Source organism: Nestor notabilis, unplaced genomic scaffold, assembly GCF_000696875.1.
Source record: "Nestor notabilis isolate BGI_N333 unplaced genomic scaffold, ASM69687v1 scaffold27692, whole genome shotgun sequence".
Lineage (NCBI taxonomy): Eukaryota > Metazoa > Chordata > Aves > Psittaciformes > Psittacidae > Nestor > Nestor notabilis.
This window is the reverse complement of record NW_009917458.1, coordinates 1-12,367: the sequence shown is the minus strand read 5'-3', so window position 1 is coordinate 12,367 and position 12,367 is coordinate 1. Positions and strand designations below refer to the sequence as shown.

At 52.3% G+C, this 12,367-nt stretch overlaps 1 protein-coding gene across 1 annotated transcript; it reads left to right on the top strand.

Moving 5' to 3' along the window:
* The first annotated feature begins 5 nt into the window (after positions 1 to 5).
* On the top strand, positions 6 to 10,664 carry LOC104399936 (ras-related GTP-binding protein A). Its single transcript, XM_010009245.1, has 9 exons — positions 6 to 32; positions 1,459 to 1,558; positions 2,475 to 2,541; positions 3,238 to 3,460; positions 5,497 to 5,592; positions 6,423 to 6,545; positions 8,695 to 8,786; positions 9,605 to 9,720; positions 10,451 to 10,664. The coding sequence occupies exons 1-9, from the start codon at positions 6 to 8 to the stop codon at positions 10,546 to 10,548; spliced, it is 942 nt and encodes a 313-aa protein (XP_010007547.1). The 3' UTR covers positions 10,549 to 10,664.
* Positions 10,665 to 12,367: the final 1,703 nt, after the last annotated feature.

The window sequence follows — 12,367 nt, the reverse complement described above, 5'->3', positions numbered from 1 at the left end:
GGGTGATGCCAAGCACAGCCATGAAGAAAAAGGTAAGAGCCGAAAGGAGCATCCTCTGCAGCTGGGCTTTCCCTCCCTGTGTTTGCTCACGTCACTGTGTGCTTGCACCGTACCCTGGCGTGTCCTCTGGTGCCTCTTAAGACCCTCAGAGGCACAGATGTGTCCTGTGCTTGAAGCTGTGAAATGAGGTTTGAGTTTGTTCTCCGGCTCTCCTCAGAGCAGTAACTGCCGCGAGTGAGGGACAACCCGCGCAACAGGACGGGCCGAGTCTGCCCCTGCGGCCCGGAGGCTGTGGCCGCTGCTGGTGTCCAGTGGGGAAGTGGAGCTGGTGCCTCCCCAGCTGTGTGCTGGGCAGGCCGTGGGCTGGTTGTGCTCTGTTAAAGTGATCCTTGGTGGTAGACTCAGAGCTGTCAAAGGCTGGATTTGCCTTTGTAATTGGAACTTGTTGAACAGCTGCGTCTGAGCCTCTGCTGCTGCCGCTGCGGGGGGGCAGGTTGTGTTTCTAGATCACAGGGTAGAGCCTTCCCCTGTGTGACTGTCTCCCCTCTGCCCCCTCCAGTCACCCCCTTTGTGGCTGCCAGAGCTGCTACCTCACCTTTGGCCCAATGATCTACAAACAGACCAAGGCCCGGGACAGGGCTTGGAGCAACCTGCTCTAGTGGAAGGTGTCCTTGCCCGCAGCAGGGGTTGGGACTGGAGGAGCTTTAAGGTCCCTTCAACCCAAACCAGTCTGGGGTTCCATGGCTGTGGAGTCAAGTGCTGCCCTGGCTGACAGCCTGGTGCACCTGAACCGGGCTGTCCCATCTGCTTCTACTGCTGTAACTTGAAGTGTAACGTGTATTCCACCTCTGGTGGGGAAGAGTAAACAAGTCACGTTGTGATAAGGAAAAGAGCTTGGTAAGGAGAGGTGGAGAACACCCGTGCTGGGTGGGCATGGGGTTGTTTCCAGCCTCGTCTTACAGGCTTGAGATAAAGGTGTTCTCTCATCTTGGCAAAGTCCTTTGGTGCCAGCAGAACCATCCAGCCTTCCCCAGTGGTGCTGGTGCACCTGGGAGGCGAGGGGATGGGATGGGGGAGGCTGGAGCAGCTCCTGCTCTCACCCAGCGCTGGTTCCCAGTCCTCTGCCAGGGGGCAGTGGGAAAAGGGGCTGCACCTCTGGTGGCTGGGACCAGGAATGTGGAGCCTGGAAGGGCAGAGATTCCCGAGAGGGTGAGATCAGGAGTGCAAATGGGGTTGGAAGGGTTTTCAGTCTGACCACGATCCAGTGGCCATGGCTGGCAAGAGTGTAAGGGTGTCTGTCTCCTGCTTTCCCAGGTCCTCTTCTCGCCTCTCTCTTCTGATGTGTTCACATCTGAAATGTGTTTTGGTGGCTTCAGCAGCAAGATGTTCACCCTGGGGGAGCCGGGAAGGACTTGCTGCTCTGTAGTAGCCAATTCCTCTGTATTTTCTCCTTCCCAGGTGCTGCTGATGGGTAAAAGTGGGTCTGGGAAGACCAGCATGAGGTCCATTATCTTTGCAAACTACATCGCCAGGGACACGCGGCGCCTGGGTGCCACAAGTAAGGGTTCTCTTGTGTGAACAGCGAGTTCTCGGGGTGCAGACCCCCTCTGCTCAAGGGGAGAGGCTGCAGACCCACCTCTCCTCTGCGCTGGAGTAGGTGGGTGCTCATCCTGCACCTCACAGGAGCTTCACCCCTGAGTTCAGCTGCGGGCAGGTAGGGAGCTGGAGTGAAAGGGAACGCAGCTCTGGGTTCAGCTGTGCTGCCTTATGGGGGAACTTTTATCCTTAACTCTCTCTTTTGACCAGGAGGCAGCCTTTGCTGCAGCTGCACCTATTGAGAAGGAATGTTCAGAGCCTCCTGCGTGGTGGTGAAGCTTCCCTGTTGCTGGCCAGCTGATCCCAGTGCAGCTGGAGCACAGTGGTGTCTCTAAGCACCTGAGCTTGTGGCAGGATGCGGCACTTGGCTTATTTAGTGTCTTGTGCCCTTTTTTACCTCCAGAACTACTGATGTGAAAAAGCACAAGTGATTCCTGTGAGGCAGGGGTGGGAGTTGTCAGGATCTGGTGCTCCTCGCTGGGAAGCAGTGCTGAGGTGACCTGCAGTCCCTCTTTGCCATAGATCTGCCCTGTTCATAAAGTTCACATCCTCTGTGTGACTGAATTACTGCTTTTAAGGCTCATTTAAGGCCTTGCAGAGTGTGCTGGAACTCATGTCGTTCTTAAAACATCCCGAAGGTCAGAGCACGTGTTGCTGAAGGGGAACCTCCTGCTCTGCTTCTCCAGGGAGCAGTGTCCAGCGTAGGAAGCAGGCTTGAATTCCTCCAGTGCCTTCAGCTGCAGGTTTACATCCAGCAGTGGTGTTGGGATGGGGTTTTACAAGCTGTGGGCAGTGAGGAACAGCATTTTGGCTGCCCAAGGAGGTAGCTCTGAGCTGAGTTTGTGGTTCACTTGTAAACTCCTGTTGTCTCTTTCCAGTTGACGTGGAGCACTCCCATGTTAGATTCCTAGGAAACCTGGTGTTAAACCTCTGGGACTGCGGAGGGTAGGTACTGTTTAATCTTCTGCCTTTGAAACCACTGGGGTTAGCTCTGGGGATGGGACAAAGCCGAGGGATGTGTGTGCTGCTGGTGGAGGGAACAGAACAGCCTCGTGTGTGCACTGTAAAACTGGCGCGACAGCTCTGAAGGGTGGATGGATCATCCCGGGTTGTGTGTGGAGGCCGCGCTGCCTCTGGAGCTATCCCAGCATGACAGGCACAGTGTGTGGCTCCAGCCTTCCCTCGCTGCCTGCTCCTTCTGCTGGCAACAAGCCTGAGTGAGCCCTTCACCTGGGCTTCTCCTGAGGTGGTGGAGGTGAAGCTGGGTTCAGAATTGCTCATCGCCAGCTTGATCCAAACGGGTGCGTGCTCAGAACTGAAACTTAACCTGCCCGAGGGGAGACTGAGATGAGCTCTTGGGCAGAAGCTCTTCCCTGTGAGGGTGCTGAGGCGCTGGCACAGGGTGCCCAGAGAAGCTGTGGCTGCCCCATCCCTGGCAGTGTTCAAGGCCAGGTTGGACACAGGGACTTGGAGCAACCTGCTCTAGTGGAAGGTGTCCCTGCCCGGGGCAGGGGTTGGAGCTGGAGGAGCTTTAAGGTCCCTTCCACCCAAACCAGGCTGGGATACGATGATTCCTGACAATGCTAAGCCAGACCTGGTTGCTCTAATGGGATTCTCCCTTGTTGCTCTGCTCCTTTGCAGGCAGGACACCTTCATGGAGAACTACTTCACCAGCCAACGGGACAACATCTTCCGCAACGTGGAAGTCCTCATCTATGTCTTTGATGTGGAGAGCCGTGAGCTGGAGAAGGACATGCACTACTACCAGTCGTGCCTGGAGGCAATCCTTCAGAACTCTCCCGATGCAAAGATCTTCTGTCTAGTGCACAAGATGGACTTGGTGCAGGAGGATCAGCGGGACTTGGTGAGAAGCTGATAGTTGCCGTACAAATGCTTTCAAATAGAGCTTCTCTGTGCTAATGCACGTTGTGATTTGATGCTTCAGATCCAGCCCCACCAGCGCTGGTCCTGGAAGGGTTTCTCAGATGTTAAGAAGTGTCAAAGCCCTCTAAGCTTTTTCTGCCTCTTGTGAATTGATGTCATCACTATCTCTTGTGTATAGTGTGGTGGAGAACACAACTCATGACTTTTAGTGACAACTACCCTAAGCCTTTTCCTTTATAGCACTGGTTCTGGTACTTCCACCAGACCTTGGCTCCACAAGGGTGGTAGAACTGAAAGAAATCCAGCAACCTTGAACTCACTGCTCACTGGGTGGCTTTGCAGATGGTGGTGGCAGCGATGATTGGCTTCTCTTCAGCTGTTTTCAGCCCTGCATGGGCTCTGTTCTAAAGCATAACCAAAATACCCACCCCAAACCCCCCAAAACTCTCCCATGTAACTGGAAGGTGGTTTCTGTCAGTTGGGTCTGTTCTCTGCTGAAAGCAAACACAGCTCTGTGGGTTGACAAGCACATCCCTGGCTGCTGGGCCACTGCCTGGCGTGCAGCAGGTTTGGGGACCCCTTTAGGCTGTTGGCTTTTGTCTGAAGCAAGAAGTCCTGTGATTGCTGGTGAGTGTGTGTCTGGGCAGCTCAGAGGAGCCCTGGAGTGCAACCACAGCATGACCTCCCTCACAGCCACTCTTCCACATGCAGGCTGGTTTTGGATCACTCACACTGCCTCAGAGGGCTGATCCTCCACTTCCAGTTTTACTTCTGCCTCCAGCTCGGTGCAGAAATAGCTCAGAGCTTGTTTGTGGGGTTGATTCAAGGAGCTTTTCCTCACTTCCATCCAGGCTGAAGGATGAGCCTAAAGTCTTCTGCCCTGTCCAGTTTTGTTTGGGACTAGTGGACAAGTGCTGGTTTCACACAGCTGTACAGACTCCACTGAGGCCTTGAAGCAGGGGGTAGACCTGAGAGGGGCCTTGCTTCAGATCCACTTTTAGCGTGTAGCATTGCACACACTTCAAGGTCTGGTTTAAGGCACCTGCTACTCAGAAGAACATGCAAATACTGGGCCAAATCACTGTGAGTCTTACTGAAGCCTTTGATATCCCAGGACCCGCATGGCAGGTGTTGGCTTACACAGCATTCCCTGGGGATTGGTTAATGTTCCCTCGTGTTCCTAAACACAGTGAGTGTAGGTGTCGTTGTGCCTTCCCCTGCGGAGGCCCGTTGCTGGCTGCCCTGCTGCTCTGTTAGCAGTCCTGCAGGAGCTGGCACAAGGTTCTCTGGTCTTTGCTGTTCTGCTGCTCCCCTTTTTTGCAGCCATAACCTCTAAGGGCAGAGTATGGGGTGAGAGGAGGAGGCTGTATGAGTATGTGCCTTGGAGGTGCTTCTATTCATAGAACCCCAGACTGGTTTGGGCTGGAGGGACCTCAAAGCTCCTCCAGCTCCAACCCCTGCCACGGGCAGGGACATCTTCCACTAGAGCAGGTTGCTCCAAGTCCCTGTGTCCAACCTGGCCTTGAACACTGCCAGGGATGGGGCAGCCACAGCTTCTCTGGGCACCCTGTGCCAGCGCCTCAGCACCCTCCCAGGGAAGAGCTTCTGCCTCAGAGCTCATCTCAATCTCCCCTCTGGCAGGTTAAAGCCATTCCCCTTGTCCTGTCCCTACAGGCCCTTGTCCAAAGCCCCTCTCCAGGTTGATGACCCTCAGGTGTTCTCTTCCTGTCCTCTTCTCAGTGATGAAGCTTTTTTGCCTGTGAGCAGGGGCTTGTCAGAATGTGGGTCCTTGGAGACACTCCCGTGTGTCTGCTCCTGGTCCCACCCCGCAACGCTCGTGGTTATTTCAGCTTTGAGTCCCGCTCACACCAGTGGCAGCACAGCCACGCTCTGCCTGTCCCTGCTGCTCTGGCCTGGCCAGCTCTGCTCTCACCCTCTCTCTGTACTTGAGATGTTTGAACCACACCAGAGGCAGGAATATCCACGCTCAACTGCTGATCTCTTTTCTATTCCCAGATTTTCAAAGAGCGTGAGGAGGACTTGAAGCGCCTTTCCCGTCCCTTGGAATGTGTTTGTTTTAGAACTTCCATCTGGGATGAAACACTTTACAAGGTTTGTACAGCTTCCTCTGCACATCTGGCTGCCCCCTCGCCCACTTGAAAGCAACGAGCATGAGGAAGGCGAGTGGTTAGGTGCTACTGGCTTGCTAATGACTGTCCCTCTTAGTTCTGCCACCACTGCTGGTGGGGCTTAGCTGTTGTAAATGGCATCAAAGCTTCCTGGCTTTAAGTAGGACAAGTAAAACCCCACCACATGTTGGGCTCGTGGTGTCAGTATCTTAATACTGCTTAAACACTTTGCCTGGCTACTTTAGAAAGAACTTCTGCATCTTTTAGTCATGTTTATCCAGCCTGACTGCTGGGGGGAAGCGTGTGGCCAGGCACTGGCACAGACCTGGGTCAGGAGGTGGCAGTGAGCTGAGCTCAGCTGAGAGGATCTGAGTCTGAAGGAGGACAGATGCCTGTTAAAGCATCCCCTGTCCCTTCTGGGCTTGTTCCTGACTCACTGGGTTGGATGAGAGCTTTCTGTTTGGAGCTGCCAAGGATCCCTCTGCATGCTGACCTTGCTCAGGATCAGCAGAAACTCTGGCAACCTAAGCAGGTTTATCTGGAGCAGTAGAAAGAAACATTGACAGCTTAAAATTAGAAGGATTTAAGCCTGTTTAATAGTATTCTAGTTTCTCTGTGACTGATGTGGAGAAGAACTTGACCTAGAGAAGAGTTTACTCAGGTCTGGGGTACCACTGGTGGTTTCCACTGTGGTAGAGACACATGGAGATGGGAGAAGCTCCTCAGCCTTGCCTAGGCTGTCAGCACCCAGAACTGGTTTGGAGCAGAGAAGTGCTGACTCAGCTCTGACGTTGTGTCTTTCTTCATTGACAGGCTTGGTCCAGTATAGTCTATCAGCTGATTCCCAATGTCCAGCAGCTGGAAATGAACCTGAGGAACTTTGCTCAGATCATCGAGGCAGACGAAGTGCTTCTGTTTGAGAGAGCCACGTTCCTGGTGAATACAACAGCTCTGCCCAGCCTGGGACAGGGTTCCCGGGTGGAAGGTGCTGTGGTGGCAACAGCCCACAGAGAGGAGGCAGCACCAGATGGCAGGAGGCCTCGATCCACGCTTTGTGACACTGAAAGTGGCTGATGTGGCTCCAGGGACCTTCCAAAACTTCTGGCAGTTTTGCTGAGGGCTTGGTCAGCATTTCCCTCTCCCAGGCTATGAGAGGGTTTCATATCCCCATTCTGTTGTTGGCTGTGGGACTTCCTTGGGAATTCCTTTCTGCACAGGGCAAGAACCTTCTTTATGTTCAAAAAAGCCTTTTCAGGCTTTCAAGCTGGTCTTGGTGACTTTTTTCCTTCTTGTCTGATCTCTGCAAACCCAGAGCATGGATGGAGGATCACAAGCAATGGGTTTACAACAGCTTTCAAAGTTACCGGGGCATAGTAACTGCTTCCAACCTGTTGTATCTGCAAGGTAAAATGTGTTGGTTAAACCCACTGTTGCTGCGTGTCCATCCATACTCTTGGTTTCTGGATGGGTCTCTTCAGACTCACACAAATCTCTTGCTGACCTGCAGGAATGGGTTTGATGTGTTGATTTTTGAGTGCTTTCCTACTGGCCAAATGTCTGATTCTGAAGTGATGGAGGGACCATGGAGAACGATCCAGCATCTTGCTGCACTTCTTAAACTACCAGAAGTGAACCCCCACCATTTGTGGCAAGTTCTGCTTTTTGACCTTTTGCAGATAGTAAGTGGTTCCACCCTGGTGTATGCAGCAGTACTTAAAGTACCTTTTTTATGGGAAAAGAATAATCTTTGCTCCAAAAACTTGCTGCTGATTTCAGTGTCGTGGTGACTTTTAAAAGGCTTTTCTTCCCAGTGTTTCTTTAGTATATTTAAGCTTCCCTCAGGACTCTCTTCTCCTGAAGTGAACTCTTCCTCTGAAATTGTATTCAAATCACAGTAACAGGAAAACCCATCTGGGAAGATCAGGAACAAACCTGCATCCAGGGAAGGCTTTGGTTTAACTGCAGCCCTTGAACCTGACTAAACCTGTACCAGTGTGAATAACTGGGCAGGTTCAAAACGATAAGAACGTCATCACTGAAGGGTGTTCTAAGGGAAAATAACAACCCCAAAACTTGGTTCTCACAAGGCTGTTCAATGTGACTCCATAGGAAGAAGAGTAAGAGTTTAACATCCTTGTGGGAGGGCGTTTGACACTTCCAGTAGTGGTTTGTTTCATGATTCTTAAGAGCTTAAAGCACACAGAATAAGCCTTTGCAATCTCCTTTTTGGTGTGCTGTGGGAATGAAGATGGTGCAGCTGGCACTGTGTGCCATTCCCCTTGTGCAGTAATGCAGATCTCGGCCCGTTAGCCGATGAGGATGAGGAGTTGTAGGGTCCCAGCTTGGTGGAAGTGGCCCTGGAGATGCAGCTATGGATCATCTGCAAGGATTCCAAACCATTTGAGATCCTCTGGATCCTTGCAGCCAGGCCCCAAGGTCTGTGTGTTGCTGCTGGATTGTTGTGTGTGAGGAAGAGGAGGGAACTGATGTGGATGCAGGCAGCTTAGCACAGGCTTGGTCTGACTCTGAACTCATGGAGAGGGGGAACTCCTGAGGAAACCAGCTGCCTTTGTTCTGCTTCTCTTGGGGAGGAGCAGCCTGCTTTGGCTTTGAGGGCAGTGTGTGAGCATCCTGCCTCTTGCAGAATGGGAAATTCTCAGGTTCACTCCTTGGGAATCTGCAGCACAATAGACTTGGGAAGGAAAAGCTATTCCAGCACTGGTGAAGTGTCTGATTCCCCTACTTGAGGTGATGGTCTGGCATTTCCCCCCTTCTCCTTGCACCTTTTCTTTGAATCAAGATTTAAACTGCTGCTGAGTTGGGGTACTCAGACCCCAAATGGGCAATCGTGTCTCTTGCATATCTTACATACTTGCATCTGCCTTTGAAAGCCTTCCTGGTGATTGTGTTACTGAGCTTGTCTCACCATGAAAGCACCATCAGTCTTGCTGCAAACAGGTTCCAAGATTGAATCAGCCAAAGATAAAGGGAATCTCTGTCCTGGTCACCACCTGCTTCGCATAAAAGCCTGAAGAAGTGAAAGGAATCCCTCACTAACTCCGTGCTCTCTCCTTCTGCCTTCCAGGTCATCTCTCACTATCAATGCAAAGAACAACGGGATGTCCACAGGTTTGAGAAAATCAGCAACATAATAAAGCAATTCAAGCTGAGCTGCAGGTGAGCTGGGTGATGCCTCGGTGGGTGCTGCAGCGTTCTCCAGGCAAGCAGGGGCTCTCCACACTCATACAAGCTCTATGAGATGCTGCAGTTAAATTGCACCGTGCTTCAGCACCGAGTTAGTTGTTGTCTTTTGTGACTTCCTCCTTTGCTGCCGGTTGAAGGAGCTTTGGTTTTCTTCCAGGCAAGGCAGGGAGGTTCCAGGACTGAAGTGAAAAACTGGTGATAGTCAGGTTGAGAGCTTTTGCCCCCGCTCCACGGTGCTGGTTTGGGAGGAGGAGGTTTGCAGATGCTGTTTATTGATGTTTTGACTGCACAAGTGGGAAGTCTCTTGGCTTTTGAACCTCCTCCAGGTCCCAGAGGCTGTTGGTAGTATCTGCAAGCGCTTGGAGCCTGAGCAGGATGGGGGAGTGCCCCGTGGCTGTCAGAGCTGTCTGCAGATGTTTCAGTGTTAACTGTCCTTGAGCAGGGCTGAGCTGTCACATCCATGGGGCAGGGGACACTGAGTGCACGGGCACAGCAGCCTCGGTGGGGTTGTGTATCTTGAACTACGTTCACCATTCCGTGTGCAAACCACTTCAGATTGATTTCTCAGTCTGAAGTAGAGAGTATTTTTGTTAAGAGAATAAAACCCAACAACCAAACTCGTGGTCACACCTGGTGTCTCCTGCCAAGTGGGACTCAAACACCTCTTTGTTACCAGCAGCTCAAATGAAGGGATGTTTGCTGTGTGGGCACCAAAGCTGTTGGAGCAATGCTACAGCAATTGGTTGTTTACTCTGGTTTTCCCTTTCTTTCCCTTTTGTCTCCCCTCTTAGTAAGCTGGCAGCTTCTTTCCAGAGCATGGAGGTCAGGAACTCTAACTTTGCTGCTTTCATTGACATCTTTACATCAAATACATACGTGATGGTGGTTATGTCAGACCCTTCCATACGTAAGTTGAAGCAAAGATCAAGCCCTTGGCCTGTGAGTGTTTGCGGGGACTAAAAGCTGAAAGAGTCTGGTTTAAACTGTGTTTCCCTTGGAAAACAGCAAACACTGGGCGAAGAAGAGAACCTGATTGGAATGAAAAGATAGGGAGGGATCTGAGCAGGGGGTGGCTAAAAAGTGACCACAGAAGGCAAGAGACATGTGCCTGGAGAGCTGAGCTTTGTGTTACCGCGAGCGGAGGGAACCGCTCGAACAGATGTGACCTGATTTAGTAGCTCGTGTCTAATAACCTATTTTGGGCTGTCCTCCTCTGGCAGCCCCGGTGATGTTTGCAGAGGAAGCAGGGCTGGATCCTGTTGGAGCTCTTGCTCTCACTGCCTGGATGGTCTTGGTGGGCCAATGCCTCTAATTATAGCAGCATCTATTTATCTTAAGGAAGAAGCTGCAGGCAGCAGCGCCAGCCCTTGGGGGCACAGAGGGACTGTTTAACTGCTCACAGAGCTCCAGCTGTAACTGCTCCAGGGAGGGTTTGAGGTGCTTAAGAGACACTGTGTGGCTGACACTCTGCTCCAGGCCCCTGACAGGGGCAGGGGCACCTTCCACTAGGCCAGGGTGCTCCAAGCCCCGCAGGCTTTGAGGGGTGGGGTTAAAACAAGAGAGTTTGGGGATGGGGATGTTGCTTACTCACATCCCTTCTCACTCGTGCCTATCTCCCTGCCCCTTTTCCGCCCTAGCCTCTGCGGCCACGCTGATCAACATCCGCAATGCCCGAAAACACTTTGAGAAGCTGGAGAGAGTGGACGGACCAAAGCACAGCCTGCTCATGCGCTGAGCCCGGCGCCGGCACGTGGGCTCCTGGGGGGAGAAGAGATGAGTCGGAACTACTTATTTTCTAGGAGAATCTAACAATGTGGGTGTGTGTCGGGTTTGAGATGAGTTGTGCTGCTTTGTTCTTGCTCCTTCTGATGGTGGACACTAGGCTGGAAAAACTGCGGACCTTCCAAAGAGACTTCCCTGGCGTGCGTGGGGTTGGGAAGCAGGAGGCACAGGGGCCGTGCTCCTGGCTGGCGCCGTGCTCACGGCAGAGCTGGTTCGGCTGCTTGGCTCCCGGGTGTTGGTGATGGGAATGGAACATTCCCTGTTCTATTGGGTGGGTCTAGAAAACGTTTATAAATTTCTCCTTGTCTTCAAGTCATGAGAATAAATTTTTGCTACCAGGGATTTCGGATCCGAGAGCTTTGGAAAGTGGGATTTCTTCCTTCTGAAACCCTGGCAGGCTGATGTGCAGTAGCTGCGTTTCCCATTGTCAGACTCAAGGCCAGTCCTGAGTTTCATTTAAGATAATGTGTTTGGCACATCAATTCTTGACATTCCTGTCTTGTTTTATTCATGGTTTTGTTGTGTGCATTACCACTGAGCACAGGCACTGCGTTAGGGGAACCCGTGGCTGGCAGGGTGGGAGCTGATGCTGTCAGGATCTCGCTTCCTGATTTTTCTCCTCTGTTGCTGCATCAAACAAGCAGTAAAAAGGGGAGCGGTGGCTCCGAGCCTGGCTCCTCTCTGTGTTCTCCAAATGGTGCTTCCCCCCTCGATCCCTGCACACAGACGTGCTGGGAGGGGGAATCAGCAGATGTGCTGGTGCTCTGTTGGACCTTGGAAGTGATGCCCCATCCCTGGCAGTGTTCAAGGCCAGGTTGGACACAGGGGCTTGGAGCAACCTGCTCTAGTGGAAGGTGTCCCTGCCCGGGGCAGGGGGTTGCAGCTGGATGAGCTTCAAGGTCCCTTCCAACCCAACCAATCTGGGATCCCTATCAAATGAATCGGGTGTTTGAGCTTCTGGAGGACTTGTGAATGGGCTGGAGCTGCAGCAGCAGAGGGTTTCCTTTGTCTTCAGCGTTTGCACATGGAATACAGTGGGAGCAGCAAATCTCATCCACGGTCACTTCTGTCTGATGCTGGGATGGAACAAGCCCAAATGTGACTATGGTTTCCTCTTGTGGATGCTGCCCCAGCACTTGGACAAGGTCAGTGACTTGATGGAGAAACTTCATTGCTTTCTGCACCCAAACCCTGCCCTCGGTGTCGCTGAGTGGACCAAGAGGATATATTGCTTCTGGTCCATGTTGTTGGAGCCTTGGGATCATCACCTCCAAAGGATTACCAGGAAGGGCTCTGCCTGCAGGAGAGGGGCAGTTTTTGTGGCTTCAGAACAGCAGAAGATGGATTATGGCCACAGTTCCAGCACAGATTGAAGTGCCTTCTGCTGAGAGAATGTTCCCACAGGAGGCAGCTGTTCCTGACAGAGGACAGTGGGATATGCTGCCCCATTCCCATGGATACCAGGAGCTGATGCTGCGTTTCCTCAGGGCATGAATTTTACCTTGTGAAAGTGGGATAATGACAATGGGGGGACTAAAGTTGATGCACTTGCAAACAGACTTGAATACATCTGTCCTTAAAGAACTGAACTGCACAGTCTTGAGGAGAGGGCAGGGGTCCATCCTTTTCCTTCAGGACTTGACCTTGGAAGTAGCAGAAACTCCATGTCACCCGTCATTAAGATACTGAACCAGTTTATAGAACCCCAGCCTGGTCTGGGTTGCAGGAACCTCAAAGCTCCTCCAGCTCCAGCCCCTGCCCCGGACAGGGAC

What these genes read in the sequence shown, in the direction of transcription:
- LOC104399936 (XM_010009245.1), top strand. Translation starts at nt 6, where the DNA reads ATGCCAAGCACAGCCATGAAGAAAAAG. An exon ending in GCACAGCCATGAAGAAAAAG is followed by an intron (nt 33 to 1,458) that starts GTAAGAGCCGAA and finishes TCTCCTTCCCAG; the next exon opens with GTGCTGCTGATGGGTAAAAG. An exon ending in AGGAGGATCAGCGGGACTTG is followed by an intron (nt 3,461 to 5,496) that starts GTGAGAAGCTGA and finishes TTCTATTCCCAG; the next exon opens with ATTTTCAAAGAGCGTGAGGA.